The 19,489-nt window shown below is 47.3% G+C and overlaps 1 protein-coding gene across 6 annotated transcripts in view; it reads left to right on the plus strand.

The window, feature by feature from the left end:
* The window catches only part of LOC119455793 (beta-1,3-galactosyltransferase 1), a 123,933-nt gene that overhangs the window by 89,312 nt on the left and 15,132 nt on the right, over positions 1-19,489 (plus strand). For 2 of the 6 annotated variants that reach the window (XR_007467530.1, XM_049669304.1), the window contains exon 1: positions 18,299-18,589. The exons of the other annotated variants lie outside the window; for them this stretch is intronic. Coding sequence is in view for 1 of the 2 variants with exons in the window: in XM_049669304.1 (XP_049525261.1) it covers positions 18,359-18,589 (231 nt within the window). In the remaining variant the exon portion in view is untranslated. Of the gene's footprint in view, positions 1-18,298; positions 18,590-19,489 lie in introns of those variants that run through there. 6 annotated transcript variants of the gene reach the window in all.

Raw genomic sequence — 19,489 nt, forward strand, 5'->3', positions numbered from 1 at the left:
CCACATCGAAGGTTTGCTTTTTTTTTTTCTTCTTTTTCCTTCAATCTTTGTTCACCTTTTTCTCTTATTTCTTCTCTGCCTACTCTTCGCCCGCGTGGGCTCCTAATGACGCCCATGTCCGGAGTAACGGCGAATGAGAACGTGGCTCAGTGCCAGGGTGCTGGCAGTGTACTGGCTGTAGCCTGTACGACATTTGGCAATGTCCCTGCAGCTTCGTAAGGACTCCACAGTGCCAGCCGCTATTTTTTTTTCTCTTAATTCTCACGTTAAGTTGCTAATGCTCTCTGTAATGTTCACTGTGCGCCGGTCTCCAAGAATGTTGAAACTGTGAAATGAGTCAAAGCAGACGTCACAGACATCGATCGCGGCACGCGAAAGCTGCCCCTGGCTGCCTATTGTATCCGCTGTTCTGTCAGTTTTTTTTTTTTTTTTTTTCCGCGCGGTTCTTGAGCTGTAGAAGTTGGCTCGGTTTACGGCTCGTCGAAATGTTTTGGCAGCGTTCGCGGCGGCCATCTCGACCGACGAGACACAGAACGCCGCTGTGGGGGCCTCTCCGGATATTGCCTTTCATGCGAAGCGTCGGCAGTATTTCTTTTTGGACGTCACCACTTAATTGCTTCTGTCCCGGTATAGTACTTCTGTGTAGACGCCGCTTTTGCTACAGTCCCAGCCTCGCGGTAAAAGAAATATAGGTTGAAATTGCAGCTTGGTATAATAATAATCATCATCATAACAGAAAGTGAAGAGAGCTAGAAGTGTCGGAAGAGAGCCAGGCAAGTGTCTCGCACAGCTGCGCCCTGTCAGGTCCGCGGAACTTGATTCAATTTGTGCCGCCACTGCTAGGGTATATATATATATATATATATATATATATATATATATATATATATATATATATATATATATATATATATATATATATCCGTGCCTTTGTGTGAGCTTGCCGCGGGGGGGGGGGGGGGGAGGGGGCGCAGCTGTTGTGACAGCAGCCCCTCCTGCGATGCCCTCTGGCGTGGCTCACGTGGCTTCCATCTTGGCATTACCCTCTGCGTGCTCGGATTCGATACCCCCGGCGCTCTCGTCTCAGACCCGGAGACCAAACGGTTTCGAGGCTACCGCGCCGGAGTGAGGAACTGAGGCCGAATTCGCGAAGCTTTTCGTTCTAAGTGCTCTTTGCTATTGGCCGGCCTGCTTCACTAATAAAATGTTCAGCATCATAATAGACTTGAATTTTCTTTTACGAACCATACTAGCGTAAGAGCCTCTTGTGAATACGAGCCCTGATCATCGGTTGTTGTGGTTCGGCGTTTTCGTTTATTTGTTTTACGTCGTTGCGTGGGTTCGCCTATAACGGTGAACCTATCCGCGGTGGCGCGCAGTTAGCTCCAGCATATTAATGCTGAAGGGGAGCTCAGTCGTTTGCTAGCTTTACGGCCGCGGTATGTAGACATGACTGGCCACTTAGGTGCGCTTTGATGAATCGCAGACATTTGAACTTTTTCTGTTCTCTCTCTCTCTCTCTCTTTTAAAATCTTTTCACGGAGGCGTCTCCCACAGCCCTCTGTGCAACTCTGGGATGTTAAACACCGTCAGCAAGTGGTGCGGACTACATGGCGACCATGACGTGAGACTTCCGGCGCTTACAGTATACACGAAAGCTTGGCCTTCGAGATTGGCCAGGCCTGTGTTACTCCAAGGAAGGCGTGGCTAAAGGTGCGATTTCAAATCAAATCAAATCAGTTTATTTCAACACCAGAGGAGACAGTACAACAGTCACAACAGTGATGCTTTGGGGTGAAAGCAAAAACCCATCAAGGCTTGACAAGGGCTTTCACACCATTTAAGACGCAGAACTAGTGACACCATCTATGAGGTAACTTAATGTTCGCAAGGTAAAATGTCCCGCACAGTGTACCTATCTTCATTTCTTACGCCACTACGCTAAAGATGCGCCGAATATGATCTTGTAGAAAGTGATTGTTTTTTTTTTTTTTACAAGGTTCGTTGCCGCTTATGACGGTCAGATGTTCTCAACTCCGGGGTGCATTCGTTTCTCCGGACGATAACCTTAGCATTAAAGTTAAAGGGACACTGTCGAATCGCTTGCGGCGTTTTTTCGCGTGCCGCTCCAAACTAAACGCGCGTTTTTGCAAACGTGTCGGGTATAATGCGCCTAGCTCTTTACGCTAAGCGTACTATCCTATAGGCCCCTCATTAGGCGCTCACGCGAAGTGTTCAATCAATGTCTCCAACAGCGCACGTATAACCTCTACTGGAACGTATACCCTCTTCACGCATAACCTGTGGCATGACTATATAGTGACCGCGCTTTTCAGGCATTGATTTTTCATGTGTGTACGCAGGGCGTGGTCGACTCGGCCATTGTTTTGGTTTTTCTTACATTGATTATTAGCCTCTCTTTGTGGGCGTCGTTTTGCCATTTAATTTGTGAAGCCGCGCGTAACCTTATAATAGACGTTGTTCGTCGCAACAAACGCGCATAGCCTTGAAACGGTTTTACCGCCTCTTTCTCTCCCGGCCTCCCAAGCCGTTCAACTGAAAAGCTTTAGCGGGGCGTTTAATGGAGCCGCGTTTACGGCGCACGCAAGCTGCAGGCCTGTAAGTATCGTGGCAGAAAAAAAAAAGAAAAAAAGAAAGAAGGAAGATTATCGCACCTGCAGCGAGAACTTCATTCACGATAGCCCTGTGAGGATTCATACGCCGTCTTTATTACAATGATCACATCTACCCGTTCGCCGTGCAATTGAGTTTACGACGTTGCCGCGTGTGGAGTTCTGTTTATAGCGGAGTATTGGTTTCTGACACTTGTACGCTGCAACGCTCTGGAATTTCTCCTTGTACTCTTTTGAACACACTATGATACCCTGAACTGTGAGTCATTAGAGATGTATCTCTCCGCTCATCTTCGCATTGACTCTGTCTACACGCAGATGCACGCACTCGCGCATATATACGGCCACGCATTCCCACGAGCCGACAAGATGTACTGTTCTGCCGGCGAACTATAGCGTTCTGCAGGCGTTGTTTTCCGCGTTAAATCTCTTGAGCATTTTGTTTCCTTCCCCCTGGGATCGTTTAGGAATCGCAATCGTACAACTTGCTCGGTCGAAAAAATACTTCGCGCGTGCCCGTCTTGGCATGCCGGCGACATTCTCCGCCCAGTGTCCGAGCCCTCACCGTTCCTGTCTCGGCGCCGCGCATTTCGCAAACGACTCGCGGATTGCCGGCGTTTAGTCGATCGCCGTCCTCGTCGCGGGCGATGCATTGCGACCGATAGGTCGTCGGCCTTCCTGATCAATGAGGGACCACGCGTTCGGGCTCCTGGCCGCCGCTGAGCGACACGAGGCGACAACATAAAAAACACGCGCGCGCGCACAAACGCATACGCGCACGCGCACACACGCACTGAGACGCACGCGCTATATCCCTCACATGCGCATGCTTCGGCTGACGCGCAACTTTATAGCCTGTCCCGTTTCCATGACTTCATTGATCGCCCATGGCTATAGACCAAGTCCCCCTTTCACCTGTATCGCCTTTCCTTCGCAGCCCTTCCTGCGGTCCCGACTCCCCGAAACACGGCTGAGTTTCCGTTGCTTTTTTTTTTTTTTTTCCTGACCTGCGCCGAGGTTTGCGTGCCGTCCTTTGTCGTTCCCTTAGATTATGGCGTGACGCGGGGCGTCTAATATATGCCGTCGTCGTTCGCCCGATGAAGAAAGCGTATGGCGCGACGACCGAAAACAATGTACGACAAGTGTGGCGAGCAAGCTCAACCGCGTGCTGTTTGTTATTATTTTTTCTTATTTATTTCCCCCACGTTGCTGTATTCTTAGAAGCGTATACAGAGGCGTCGCGGTATAGTGCTGCATGCAGCGCCCCCCCACTGTACCGCTTCTACTCGCCATGTAACAACATCGCATGCAAGTTTCGCGTGTCACGTGCGCAGTGATAAGTGGCATGAGTAATAGCCCTGATTTCCGATCTCCGTTTATATAGCACATATTAAAGAGAAACGTTAACGAGGTCTTTAGTCGCCGTCTGTCCTACAACTTGTTCTTTAACGCTCAAGGGTTCCCTGTCTAGGCCTCCCGTCGACTTCCTGTGGTGAATCTTGGCATAGAAATGAACTCGCCAGTGGTGAGCATCCGAAACGTGATCAGTTAGATTCGCTCACGGTCCTACGAATGCACACCAAGTTCTTAGTTTCTGTTTCCGCGCCTACTATGGTTCAGCATCATCACGAACTCCGAGATCTGGATAAAACCAGCTAGGCGCGCGCAAATCTCAGAGGTCATGGCGTCATATAGCTGAAACATTGACGACCCGCGTGGGCGCAGCACTGTCGCGCGCACGCACTGAGGTCGCGCCCGCCTAGCATAGCGTTTACCATTCATTGATTGATTGATTGATTGATTGATTGAGTCTCCCAAGGCTCAACTTCGGCTATGAGAGACACTGGGATGCGAATTCATTTTGACCACCTGGGGTTTCTCAGTGCGAACTTAAATTTCCATACGCGAACGTTCCTTTCGTTCTGTCTTTTTTTTTCTGTCTTTTTAACGAGCGTCTGAATGATACGAAAGCCAAGTTACGTCGGAAAGCGTAGATGCGAACAGCAGCTTCGGTGGCAAAAATAGTAACCTAGGCAGCAAACTGTTTCATTGCCGACATTCTACGCCGAGTGAAGTCGCCTACGAAAGAATAGCTTTGCGCAATTGGGTCGAACACGTCTTCTCAGGGGGTCGACTTCCAGCGTTGCTCTTCCAGTTTACATATTCTGGTACACTTCTGTAATACCGGTGTCACACGGTGACTTTCGATCGTGATCGGGCCCGATCCCAATTGAGCCTTGATCCAGATGGATTGCTGCTACACTGTCGCTTTCAATCGCGATCTTGCTCGATCCTGATCCAGATGATCGCGATCTGCGAATCGCCATCGAACATCTTAATCGCTATCGTAGGCTGACGACCATGCACTTCTGAGAGTTGCAGACGATAATATTTCGTTTGTCATTGCCTTACCCGCAATGACAAACGAAATAATATTTTCTTGAAAAAAAAATAATGTAGTTTTACATTACAATTTTACCAGTTTATTCAGACGAATTTGATAAATGCTTTAGACCCGCTAACGACGACTGATGCTCTTGACCTCGCCCAAACTCGATCCGGATCGTTCGACCGCTGAAGCAGCGATCACTGTTGATCGCGATCGAAAAATTCGATTTCGATCAGGCCCAATCGTGATCGAAAGTGACCGTGTGACACCGCGTGACCACAGTCACAACGTGACCGGTCACACGGTGACCATGTGACAAAAGCGACACCGGTGTAAGATAGAGCTTGCATGTCTAGGCTACAACGATGCATTCGCTTTATATAATGCACGATGCACTCGCAAACATCATGTCTTTCTGCATGCACTCAAAGGTATTCCTGCGTGCTTTCGGTGCGTGGCTTACCTTCGTATTCGTTTGTGCTGGCGTCATTCTATGGGTTGCTAGTGCATTGCGGCACACATGTTGCGCTTTTCTATAGCTGTGATGCTTAAAATAAATTCTGTGGTTTTAAGTGCCAGAATCCTCGATATGATTGCGAGGCACGCCGTAGTGGGGGACTCCGGATTATTTCGACCACCTGGGGTTCTTTAACACGCACCCAACACGGTACACGGGGCCGTTCCTGCATTTCGCACCCCATCGAAATGCGGCCGCTACGGCCGGGATTCAATCCCGCGACCTCAGGCTTAGTCCGCGATGCTTTCCGTGTCGTTACCTTGCTTCTGTTCTTGCGATTTACGCCGTTTGCCGCTCGGTCGAACAAAAAAAAAGTTATTGAGGAAGCCGTAGCATTAAGAAAAATATAAAGTTAAGAAATAACTTGGGAGTTGCTGCAATATTTCTATGGAAATTGTGCCTCGATTTGGGATTCGTGGGATCTGGGTATCGAACCACTTCTCGCAAATCGCATCATTTGAGGCCATTTAGAGCATGTAGGACAACGAATGAGGCGTCGAAATGAAGCTTCGAACGAAGATGCACCGAGTTATTATAGAGCAATGTTCGGAGCCGTAATTATGCGGGATTTGCGAAAGAAGGCCGTAAAGAAGTTCAGGAGCGCTCATTCAATGTGCGCGAGCCTAAAACCGGAACCGGAAGTGTCACTTCACTCAACAAAACATGTCTGTCCTTTTTCCTTCATACTCAAACTTAGTTGCGCTAAAACTAAACAAGAAAAAATGTAGGCTTATCTCGGAGAATGTGCAGTGTAAAAAGAAAGTAAAGTGCTCTGTGTAATAGTAAGATGATACTAAATCAGGGTATGGTGGCGTATAGGTCAAGTTAAGGCGACTCAGTAGTGGTTGACATCGAATAAAGAAACACAACGTCTTCTGGGAGAGCCTCTCTTTCCTCCTAAGTAAGAAACATGGAGAAACATGAAACAACAAACTACATACGGTACACTAATGCTCCCCGCAAGACCCTGTTTTTCTTCAATGTCAACCGCTGTTGACTCGGCTTATTTTTTTTTTCCCCGCTGTTTTCTATGGGGCACTTTTCACTTGAACAATCTTAGACTGGCGGTTGCGTTACGTTTCTCTTCTACGTTGATACTGTTTTCTTTCTTCTGTTTTTTTTTTTAATAAGGAATATACTTACGAGGTCTTGTCTTTCAGATATCGAACGCAAACTTTCTGCCATCCTTCTTCAGCAGTCTTGTTAGCTAGTTGCGCCAAGCACGGACTGAATCGTCCGAGCGATCCCAGAGGAGCAGTCCTTGTTTCCCAGTTCTGAACAAAAACAAAAAGAAAAGAAAGAAAAAGAAAATGTTCCTTGTGCACGGAGCGCTAGCGGGCTAGTGTGTGTAAGAGGGACTTAAAGCGATGCATGGGCGCGCACTTATCGATTCGAGCCTTAACCGCCTTGCTTGTTCGTTTGCCGCGGAGGCAGTGTTTGCCCCGGTTTATTTTCACCTTTCCCGCAGTGCAGCCTCTTTCTCGCGCCGTCGACATGCAGTGCGCTGCTCATGTCCAGTCCTTCCGGGGTTTCAGTGGTCTCTGCGGAGATGTTTGCGTGTCCTTGCCCATCGCTCGTTGTCCTGTGGCATGCCTTGCTTTACTATATCTTGCTGTATGCGTAGTGATCTCGTCGTATTTGTCACTTCTATTTTTCTTTGTTTTTCTTTCGCTTCGTGGCCTGTGCATTGTTGCCGTATATTTTGTTTGTTTAATGGTAACGCGTGAGAACGTCGTTTTCTTTGCTGCGCTTGCGTGGCCCCTGTAGCTGTCGACGGGTACATGCCAGGCAATGAACCCGGATATGTACCAGCTTTGCTTCTATTTCTTTGTTGTTTCTTTATGCTTCCGTTGCCACTGCGTGAATATTTTCATAATTGATTTTCAAATCTCGTTTGTATGTGGATACGCGTCTACGAGCGTACTTGTGTACACGTAGGCATTTCTACATTTGAAGTTTGGAAACGCTGTACTTTTAGATGGGACCAAGCTACGTTCTTGGTCCCCTTTCACAATGAATGAATGAATGAATCAATCAATCAATCAATCAATCAATGAAAACCGTTTTTCTTTTTACCAACCACTTTCACTTTTTGGAAACTGCATGCCTAAAAATGTCGAAACGTAGCGGCATGATGTTTTGCTTTCCCATTCATGTGTGCGCTCTTCTTTTACGCTTTTATTTTCTCTTAAAGCGATAGCTGTTATGGGCTCTCACTCCCCTGATCGTTTTGATGTCCACCGGTGTCGCCTCTGGCATTCCAAAATCCTCTGCGAGAAATTTAGAAGATTTTCATTGTGCCGCAAGGATGCGAACTTACGACTAACCGATTGTCAGTCCAGTATTATACGTCTAAGCCAATCTTGTTTTTTTTTTTTCTTACATGTAATTTATTGCATCATGTATTATACTATATGCGAGAAACGTGCAAGCACTAGCTAGCACATCATATATTGATGGCCTGGCAAGGACCTATGGTGGTCAAAATTAATCCGCAGCCCTCCACTACGGCGTGCCTCATAATCAGAACTGGTTTTGGCACGTAAAACCCCAGAAAGAAGAAGAAGACCTATAAATTGCGATGTGCGCACCATGCACCATAGAAAAAATTGCTGGGCACTCCCGTAAAATCGAGAGTATATAGATGTAAGCATAAAATGGCTATCGGAAAAGCGGATTGGTCGGAGATAATACTAGCCACAAATGTAAAATGGGTGTAGTGCATGTTCGCAACAGCACAACACACCACACCGCACCTCACCGCAGCACGCCATACTGGGCACTGGTCCACATGGACGCTGCCGAGATAGAAGAATAAAATCACGTGAAGGAGGTGCCACGCAGAGCGGCGCCATCTCTCGAGGCGACGCAAAACCCACGCCGCGGAACTCACGGACCGTTGGCGTTCAAAGGAGCACAGACAACCCTGTCTCAGCGCCAAAAGATGACAAGCAAGTGTATGGTGCCCTGTATCTGCCTTTGGAAGTCGCTATTGGAAATTACAAATAAAACTTCAGCGTACTAGAAGTTACAGCTAGAAGTTGTAGTTACAGTGAACAAACATTAGAAAGAAATTGGAAGTAGTATTTTTGTAACATGTTTCGGCAGTAACTACCATATATGTAATGCGGTCCTGTGCAAAGTGTGGGAGGGCCAGAGACCGCTCATTTTTAACTTTTAACTAGTTGCCCGGATGATCTCGTTTTGGTCTCGCAACGATTCCCGGATGTTCTCGTTTGAGTGCCCGAATAACGATTTTGGCTTTTGGCTCAAGGTCACTTGAAGGTCACCGACAACGGGATCTAAAAGTATTTCATGCTTAAAACTACAAGAATATTTACACTCGAAAGAGTGGCAAAAACAAGCAATTTATCACGAAGTGGTCCGGTTATCAACCAGTTCGGTTGAAACTCTGTTAGGTCGTACATGTCTTTCAAGTGACTAATCATTTGAGCGTACTGAAATTTCACCGAAACAATGGGCTCAGCGTTTCGGTCCAACATTTGTGTCTTCCATAAGCTATGTAATCTAATCATGAAAAACATATCAAAAGGCAGGTCTTCTTCGTGGAGGGAAATCAAGTATCGGATGGTATGTTGATTTAAAATGAAGTCTTTCCCAAAGTCATTTGATACGCATCCCGAAAAATATATTTCATACCCAATGCTACGATCATTGATACAGTTAATTTAGTCAATGTTTTACCCAACCTGGTAGTTTCATCCCAATATTCTGAGCGTCCTCGCTTAATTGTGGGGTTTTATGTATCAATTATGTTTAGCTGTACACTTATTCTTGGTTCGGTTTTCTACTGAATATCTCTACACAATATCGAGAAAACGTCAGTATCAAAATTTAATATGAACGATTTTCCCCCGTCTCCTTTACCGTTCTACATTTTTTTAGTCTTCCAGCTATAGGGCATGACGTACTTCAGCGAGTCCGCAAGACTCCGTTATCCCAATGTACAAAAACATTTTCTTTAAATTGCTCAGAGAAACGCTACCTCTGGAAACTTTGCTGCATAATAATAAAGGCATTTTTGTACCTACTGTGAATTTGCTTTACTGGTTGTTGATAAACAACAAACAAACTCACTGACAGCTTTTGTGTACTATTTTCACGTGCAAAAGTTGTCAAATAACTTGTTTATTTACAAAGTTCTCGCGTGTTTTTTGGCAAGCTGTTGTCATACATTCTTCAAGAAAAAGATAAACAAAAGATTTATAGAGAATTTCATTTCGCTATGCATTCCATTGCTCGACATGACACAGATTCTATGTAAATGTGTAAGTCTTTTTTTTTCTTTCTTTTTAATTATATTACATTTGAATAAGTTGTTATATGCGTATGATACAGCGCGTGGTAAGGGATTAAGCTAAATCCCAGTTTCCTAATTGGTGCTTCAAAAAGTATGTCCCTGTAGTATAATCCCGCGACATGTTGTTTCGTTACGTTTTGTGCTCCGTCGCTGATGGCGCAATTGGTATGGTATGGTATTCCTTATTTGATGGCGCATACCCACTGTGGGCGATTGGCCAAGATTTGGATGGAATTAGGCAACCTTTGTTAATACTAAAATTGAGCGCGTCTGCTTCGTCTTCATTGGTCTTCTTCTAGCGCTCGGCTTCTCTGGTTTACTGAATGGCGCCGGCGTGTTTTCTTCAAGGATAGCGGGATACCTAATGATAGTTTACCCCAAAGATAAATTTGAGAAAGGCCGAATGAATCCAGCAGGAAGAAGCTAAAGGGTTGTTTTGGTGGTGACCAATGGCTAAGTCCGCATAGGTGAGAGGAGAAAGAAAAGCCGAGTTTTTTTTCATCTTCCCCACCGGAAGGCGCAACTTCCACAAGTGAGTTCGACTCACTATTTTAATTCATTTCTTCCTGAAAATTTATGTTGACTTCAGTAATTACCCAACTTATTTCCTAATACCACGCGAATCTCGGCCAATCATCCGCAGTGGGCATGCGCCGTCAGTGAAGGAAAACGAAACGAAGCTAGACTTTTGCTCCCGGAAAGGAGATTGCTCGGTCGCATCGGCACAATGTTCACTCCAACAAACGCCGCACGAACTAATCCAATACCCCTGACACACGGGCGAACTAACGTCGTTTGAAGTAAACCCGTTTACTTTGCGCTGAAGGACCCCTTACGAAAAGGAGTTTCAGCGGTGACACGCGGTACGGCGTGTCTCCTTCGTGCTGAGGAAGCTTCCCGAGGCGTGTACGGCGATGTGACTTGCAACATGCGCCATGGGGACAGTTGCGTGCGTTTCACATTATGCGTCGCTGCAATAAAAGTTCACTGTGTGACAAATTTGGCCTGTGATAACTAGAGGAAACTTTTTTTTTTGGAAGCAATAAAATTATCACCAAGACTACGAAGTGTTTAGACAACCTTTCTGTTGATGATGGGCTGCGCGCGAAGCTGCTAGTAACTACGCCTTTGCACCCATAAAGTACTTCGGATATCTCTCTTTTTCCAAAGGGAGATATCTCCTTACCAGAAAAGAGATAGTCCTCTGCGGTGTGTCACCTCGCGTGAACGCCTTTCCGTTAGATCTCTCTTAGTTCAAAGGACTTTCGAATGCCTGTGTGTCACGGGTACTGCGCATTATAGCTCGCCAGCTATCGCGTCACTGCTTCCGGCTACGGATGTAACTTTTTTTTTTCTTTTTAATCTCTTCCTGAGAAGCTTCCCGCAACCTCTTCGCTTCCTTTCCCTACTACTACTAAGTGGTTCGTTGGGAAAGGGAAAGGTTGGCGCTATCTTCTGCAGCCCTTGAGGGAGCACGGCTCAGCGCCACGTACGGCGGCAAGTACGCCTCCCTCGCGGGAGCCACCGACCCCCCTCTTTCCACAGCGTTCTTCCTTCACTGCTGGGCATTGGTGCTGTGTGAAAAAGACACCACGTAAATGTGCAGGCTCTCAAGTTCTGGCTTTGGAGGAAGATGGTATAGTGTAGGGCTATAGCTTGGAAAGAAACGCCGGCAACTGCTGCGCCCCAGCATCTTCAGTTAGCTTGTTTCGTGCTACACCTGGTACAGTGTTAAAGTGGCATATTGAAATGCGGCAATGGTAAATGTGGTTTTCGTCATTGCATTCTATCTAAGCGCGCTGCCATCCAATCGACAGATACCGGCACTCGGTGTATATGGGAGATAAGAAAAGGCTATAGTAGTTTGAGCGCCGTAAACGCGTTCTAGAAAGCATTTGCGGAATTGTTAGAGAGCCGCCTTACTTGGCCCCCGCAACTTAAGTTGATGTACAGGCTAAAATGTTTTCTCGAAATACTAGTTGATTATCCGGAAGCTTAATCTATAATTCAGGCTTTAGGTATTGCACAAATTTAGTGCTGTCGCTTACGTAACTTTACTGTAGCGGTTCAGCACTATGCAATCTTGTCGGTGAGGTTTGCATAATTTATATTGAAAATCAGTCCTACAGGATGAGGGAGGGGGGGTTCCAGTTTTGTTCAACGTTTTTTCAGAGGGCTTTAACTTATGAGCGCTCGTAAGGGTGTTCAGAATTGCATACTGTCCTTGTATACTTTCGACCTCTTTGTACGTTACTGGCCTCCGGGGCTTAATAAAACATTGTTGTGGCTGGTGTTTTGCTCCGTGCGTTCTTTGCGCCTTTTCTCTTATACAGTGGTTCCTCGCTCAAAAAAACCTTTCGCGGAGCGAACCGTGCTCGCCTACGACTTTTTACTTGCAGTGCGAACCCGGCTTCTCTGAACGTACTAGACAGGCGTCACATTAAGCGAGTGTCGTCCCAGCACAACAGAGGCAAACGGAGCGGCTGATTTCTTTAATGACAATGTCATTAGTTCCTTCAGAATTGTACTTAAGAAAAGGGAAAGGCAGGTGACTTAATCGATCAGTTCTTCAAATCGGATCTTTAAAAATGGCCAGGACCCAAGTAGGTGAAATTCCTTCACAGGAGGTGCCTTGCGCCTCATGTAGCTGAGGAAGACTTGCTCCGACTCAACTGAGAAGTGTTTCCAAAAGTAGAGATTGGCGTAAACACTATTTTACCTTTATCCTTTCCTGTGTACCACCTCCGTTTGGCCGTTGAGCATTCTCCGTCCTTGGTAAACACATTGAGAATATTTTCCTAATATGTTGTATTATATCTTGCATTATCGGATGATTTCCTGAAGTTATGAAACAATGCAAAAACATGTCCAGCAGATTGAACGCCTCGCAGAACCAACACGCCCAAAGAACGAACTAAGTTCGGTCGGCGAGACACAGCTGTAATTCGAATTGATGACAAGGAGTGCATTGCAGATGGCAAGCGGTTCAAAACGGAATCTTTAGAAGCGCGAAGAAGGAAATACTTTTGGGTGATCTATGCTGCGCCATAACTCTGCATTATAAAGGTCCAGGACTTGACATTTTAGGTTCATTAGCAGTCTAAAAGCGCCGTGACACTAATGCAAGGGAATTAGACCTGGGAAACGGTAGAAACGGTGGCCGTTAAAAAACGACGTTAAAATTCCTTGTAAAAAATCATTGCACGTAAAGGCGCTCGCTTTAATTGGAGCCCCGAATTGGAGCCCCGGCTCGTTCCTAAACATATCCGTCCTCAAGAGAGTCGGCACTCATCATTCGGCAGACGCTCAAAAGATAGCAAGAAAGAAAGAAAGAGAAAAAATGAATTAAATAACGTCATGCGAGTAACAACAAAGTGAAATGTCGCAGAAGAAAAAAAATGTCAAAGCTAACTCAAAGTAGCAGATAGAGAAGTCTGGAAGGAGCTCATCAAGAGCGTGCATCGGGCATAGAAGAAAGTGAGATTACAATAGAAGCGACGACACACGGAAATTTTTCATCGTTCCCTCGGCTCAATGACCACCTCACCTCCCAAAATAGCCCCCCCCCCCCCCCTTACCACCACACCGGCGATCGACCAAATATCGGACGCTGTTAAATAATTGCATGTATCAGTCAGACGTGGCCGTTCTTTAAAAGAAAATATTGGTGAGCTCGGGTAGAGAAGGTGTTATTACAGGGAGAGCCGGTAGACTAGGTAATCTCCCCCCTGGACTGATGACTAAGACCCACCTCTTCTACGACACAACGTGGTTTAAAGTGTCGCCGTAATGGGGGACGGCAGCGTCCCACCTTCGTGGTCACTAGAACGAGGGCACTCGCTGCCTTTACATTGTTGGGTCTTCAACGTGCTCTTGGGACAAAGGAACAACACTGTAATGCAAACAATCACAAGGGCATTTATTGCACCTTTCGTGCACGAATGCCAGCTAGCCGAATTACTATAGGAATAGAACATGTTGATGGGCGTTGACGAATCGAGGAATTCTGACTCAGGATATCGAACGAATATGTTCGCCTCCATGCTGGACACCAACGCCTAATCGTTCTCGCGTACAGTCACGCGAACGTTGGCGCGTTCGAACAATCGTGTTCGTCTAGCCCCGAGCCCCGCTACGAAACCTCTCGCGAGAAGGTCCTGCAGAGCGTTTCCGACGGGCGCGTGACAAGTCCGCGCGCATCGCCAACCCTAAGCCGAAGAGGAAGAGGCGAATGCGCTCTTTTGCGCCCGAGTAACCCCGCCATTAGGTGGCGTTATCAACGCAACATTCGCAGCCATCGCTCGTACTATGCTGCAATTACACCGACCACCGGTGGCGCTGAGCTACACGGAGAAGCCGGATTGCAGGAGATGCGAGAGCAACGCGGGAAAAACAACATAAGGGGGCGAAAGAGAGTCGAGCGTCCCCACAACTTTAGCGAAGAAATGCTCCTTGTCAGATGTCCCATTGCGAAATTTTGAACCAGCGGGCGCTTTAAACCAGGTTCGACATTCGGCTACGCTACGAAGATTATACCGCGCTTAGGACAACTGTGACGATTTCTTGCAATGTCCGAGAAGGTGTAGATTTCTGTGTGCCTCCTGTCACGTGCAACGTAGTCCAATTCGTATGAAACCGCAGGAATAATTTCAAAACTAAACAAGTAACACTATGGAAATCGAAACTACCCGCCAGCACGGCGAGCTGCCGCTCGTGACGTCACTGGTTACGTTAGGGCAGGCGCACACAAGAAACAGAAGCACTACTAGCGACACCTATATACAGTATGTCTAACTACCGTGAATACTAAACGCCTTGGTTCCGTAAGACTCCTGTTGTCTTATAAATTAAAAAAAAAAGGCAGGTAGAACTATACCGCTGGTGGCTAGTGACATTAAATAGTCCTGTACACGTTGTTTAAAGACAGCTTTAAGATAGCTTCGGCATAATTGTTGTTGCTGTCATGCTGACATCACGAGTGGCAAGTAGAAGGCGGGCAGCAGAAATCCGTTTGAGGGACTGATTGTGTGTTCACACCAACCTCCTTGGTTCACACCCATCTCCAAAATTAATATTCCGGGCAATTACATAATTAAGTCGCACCGTTTTGTGCATGGCCTGAAAGTCTCCAGAGTGGTGTACCTTACAAGTTTCGTTCGGTTTCGCGCACTTAGAAAAAAAAATGCCGGAGTTGCTTGTCCGAAAAAAAGAAAACGGCATCGCCCCTTGAATTTGCAGCTAGTTCAATGAATCGTGGCTCAGAACATTGTACAGTAATGGCAAATATCTAAAATGAAACATCGCCTAATTGATTCGTACTGTTGCACGATTACTAGGAAAAGAACTGTCAAAACGCACGCACGCACGCACGCACTTAAAAATATCTGAGTGCCACGTAGCTGGACAGAACCAAGGTAATGTTGTCTGCCGTCGCTTGGAGCAAGTCGGATCATTTTTGTATTTCGCTTAATCACATGATTGGTCATTATTCACCAATTAACTTCTCAAATGTTATAGTCCGAGCAAAATTGTCAATCAGAAAATTGTAGGCCATCATGAAAAATAACCGATACTTCTTTCTGTTGCTCTGTACGTGCTACATAAATGTTTTTTTCCTAGCTTGAAAGAAGCCCACAGAAGCACGCGATAAATGCCGTGGGACTAGTCGCGCGGCACTTTATCGTGCTTTGCGGGCGTTCTTTTTCCGTCCTAGGCGCCAATGCATTTAGTTTTCTATTAATGGCTATCATCTCGCTTGCCAGGTTCTGTTCGTGAGATGCTGGTTTCCGGGCAGGGCAGATGCTAGGGCGTAATGTAGCGTGAGAACATGTTTTGCATAGCCATTCACACACACTGCCCATCAGCTGTCTTTTATAATTATTATTATTATTATTGCGATAGCAATTATATGAACACTTGAACCGGATTTCTGCCGTCGGCGTCGTCGCCGTCGTCGTCGCCGTCGCCGTCGCCGTGAGGTTCCCTATAGATAAAATCTTCGCCGCGCGCCGTATGCCCGAGAGGAAGCGTGCGGAGACGCGCGCTATCACGGAGAGCGAACGCACTCAATCTCCCACGCGCAAGCAAGGAAGCAGGAAGCCAGCGCCGGAGGGAGCAAGGGGGGGGGGGGGGGGGGGCGCACTTCTCTGCCAACAACCGCGCTCGTCGCTCGCTCGCACCGTCTCTTATCTCCACACGGCTCTGACCTGTAAGTGCATTCGCCGCTCAGTTTCCGTTGAAGCGATAGACCGCACGTACCTTCGCCCGCTGCGGCGTATGCTTGCTGCCAGCGTTTTGACAGTCGTTGTCAGCTGTCATTCAGTGTGATCTCTTCGTGTTTGTGCGCGCTCACACCACGCTTGTTCATTCAGTTCGTAATAGTCGGGCCACATTTTCCAACGCACGCTACACACGCAATGCTGCCCGGATCGGCAGTGCAGCGCTACAGGTGTGTCCCTTCGCACGCGCTGCCCACGGGAAACGCTTCTCACGAACACCACCGTTTCACACGCGCCTTCTCGTGGTCATCGAGTCTCTCTTCATGTCGGTCTACTTACGCCGCAGCACACCTGCTTACTTAATCAGTTCATGTTTACTACAATTCATATTGCTACCAAAGCCGCTCACCTTACTTCGTATGACATTGCTGTGTTGCTATCGCATTCATTGCTTCGCCCTTAGGGCGAAACTGTGACATTTATTATTATTATTATTATTATTATTATTATTATTATTATTATTATTATTATTATTATTATTATTATTATTATTATGTTCTCACCGTCAGGCCAGAGACCTGTCGAATTGATAGCTTAACTCACACTCTTTTGCACGTGACATATCTGCCCCGTTACCGGAAGCAGTTCCGAACATTCAGCGTATTCATCACTGTCGCTAGCCATGTCTACGTAATCAAAACGGAAACACATTTGCAGTTTGGCAGCAGCAGCAGTACTTAAGCAAAGTAAAAGCAGCAAATCAAAATAATAATAATAATAATAATAATAATAATAATAATAATAATAATAATAATAATAATAATAATAATAAGACCGATCTGCAACACAGGAGACATTTTGTCAGGCGCTGTCCATCCGAGGAACGTCGTACTGCGGCCGCTACCAAATGCAACTACGTCACATCGTTGTCGGGGCCATCGCTATCAGAAGAAGCGGGTACCGGAACTGCTACTAAGGGAAGTTATATGAATACAGGCCCAATAGTCGTTGCGGACTTTCTTTAAAGCTCGGAAAAAAGAACTACGTTAAACATATTAGGCAAAATATGCTCAGGGATTACCAAACTAAAGTTAAATGCTCCAGAGGAGTTTATACGTTCGATAACAGACAACAAATGCGCTAACTCATTGCTACAGTCCTTGCATATCACGTAGGCCTGCATGCGTTTATTTGATGCCTTTCTTTTTTTTTTTTTCTTTTTTTACTACAGATGCTTTGCGGCAAGTCACCCAAATAATGATCAAAATAAAGCTTCATCGGGTGATTCTAAGCACGCGCTACATTTCGCGTACAACTTATGCCCTAGAAACAAATACATAAAATTAGCATTACTAAACCTAATTAGCTAGACAATCGCACGTCTGAGTAACAGAAGACCACTGCGAACAATATACCATTCGTCTCATTTGCAAGGGGTAACACTATTTGTGACGTTTGTTTCTCGTTACTTGAAACACATTAATCATTGTGCCTTCGCGTGGGCGGCGGAGCAAAGTCGCCCACGCGACTTAGCTCCGCCCACGTTCTGTCTATCCGGCATTGTTCCGTTTGGACTGCACTGTATATAGCGCCAAAATACGAAGCGCTAAAGAAACGATGGGACACAAGCAGCCAGCGCCACCTGCTCTGACGTGTCTCGCCTCCTTATCCCCGCTGGGCGCATATACTTGTGCCGCTAGAATAAATCGTGTTGGGTGAACACAAAGCTAGATTTTCGTTTCGCTATAGGGCCTGGCTCCGAGCCAGTCGTCGTAGCTGTCTCGTTCGCGATTACTGCCCGTGCATATTGACAGGCAAAGCGAGAGAGAGAAATAGAGGGGAACTGTCGTTCAGTATATCGGCGAAGGAGGGCCCCGTCGGGCAACGAAAGCGAAGAGAGGTCGATAATGCGTGCGGTGTGGGCGCCGCGTACGCGGCTCTCTCGCTTTTACAGACCGGGTTTTCTAGAGGGGCCCGATGCTCGGGCCTGGGGCAGGTGCACGCCGCCAGATCGTGCCATCAAATCTGCGGTGTGGGAGGCGATCAATGGGTGGCCGGGTGACTTCCACCCTCCCGCCTCTTGGGCCCGACCTGTTGTCGAGGCGCCGCACGCCCACTTTTTTCTTCCACCGCAGGCGAGCGTGCACAAGCAGTTGTACCGGCCTCTCTCGAGGCTCGGGCGGCGTAGTTGTATGCCCGGGTGCACGTGGCCTGCGCGCGGAGTACGTCGTCTCGTCGCCGGCCCGTTCGTCTCCTAGCGGAAACGCGCGCTTGCCGAATATGCGAGGGGGCGTGACGAAGACGCTGTCGCCGTGTCGTTGTCGTCCAGCGGCGCGCTGGTTCTCGTTACGCTGGCCGTTGCGGCGGCTGGCGTTGTCGCTGGCCGCCCTGGCGGATGCTCGGCCGTTCGCCGCCGGTGTCGCGTGTCGGACGCCCCGTCGCCGCCGCCGATGCAGCCGCTTCCTTCCGTGGTCGTCGTCGTCGTCGTGGCCGAGTTCGAGCGTTTCCGACGTAAGTTGGGAAATGCACGTAACGTGTACCTGTTAATTTGTGTTACTATTTCTTCCCCCATCGGTGTTGTGCAACATGTGCGCGCGCCCTGATGGGACACCACCCGCTCGTGGTGCTTCCTGTATAGTAACAAACGTTTACGTTTCTTCTGTTCCGTGTGGTAGTCGTAGCAAAGCTGAACACGCTGCATTTTTGCCTCCTCCTGTCTCGCACTATATAAAGCAACACCTTCTCGCCTGCGTACTGCTGCGACGAAGTGAGTTACAAGCGCTATGCGACATTGCTGTCGCCGTGTGTGCCGAGCAGTGAGCGCTGTGTAACTCGGCCTTTTATGATGTTTTTTGGCTGGTTTTGGGCGCACCTACGTACAAGGGAAGTGTGCAGTCGGCTCGGGAGTGAAGCGGGATCAAAACGCCGAATTACTGTTTTCGTGAATTCTACGCGTTCAGTATAGGTTGGCTGTGGCGATCTAATGTGCGTTAGCTATTTCTGCGGCTGTCCCCCGTGATTCCAAAGTTTGCGCGCTCAGCGATCTGTATCATCTTAATGCAACGACTCGCACAAGATGCTTCATTTTGCCGCATGCCGTCATCGGGTCATCTATAGCCGCCAGCTGGGAATGTGTGTCGCTGCGTAAGATTTTGGATTCGAAGAATCGCGCTGATAAGGCTGTATATTGGCAGAGCTGGTATATCGTGTTGGGAAATGTTTATCGAATGTGTTAGTTTGCGGTTACGGCTCTGCTGCTACACCGTTACCCCTCCATTCTACGTGGCAGCTCCCACTTGGCCGGCGGCGACCCGATTTCAGTAGAGCTGCAACAGTATACTAAAATGTTCTTGCAGAAAGTTCTAGCGTACTATTACCGCTATTGCGGTGCTGTTATTGTCCCGTTAGTTG

Source organism: Dermacentor silvarum, chromosome 6 (assembly GCF_013339745.2).
Source record: "Dermacentor silvarum isolate Dsil-2018 chromosome 6, BIME_Dsil_1.4, whole genome shotgun sequence".
Taxonomy (NCBI): domain Eukaryota; kingdom Metazoa; phylum Arthropoda; class Arachnida; order Ixodida; family Ixodidae; genus Dermacentor; species Dermacentor silvarum.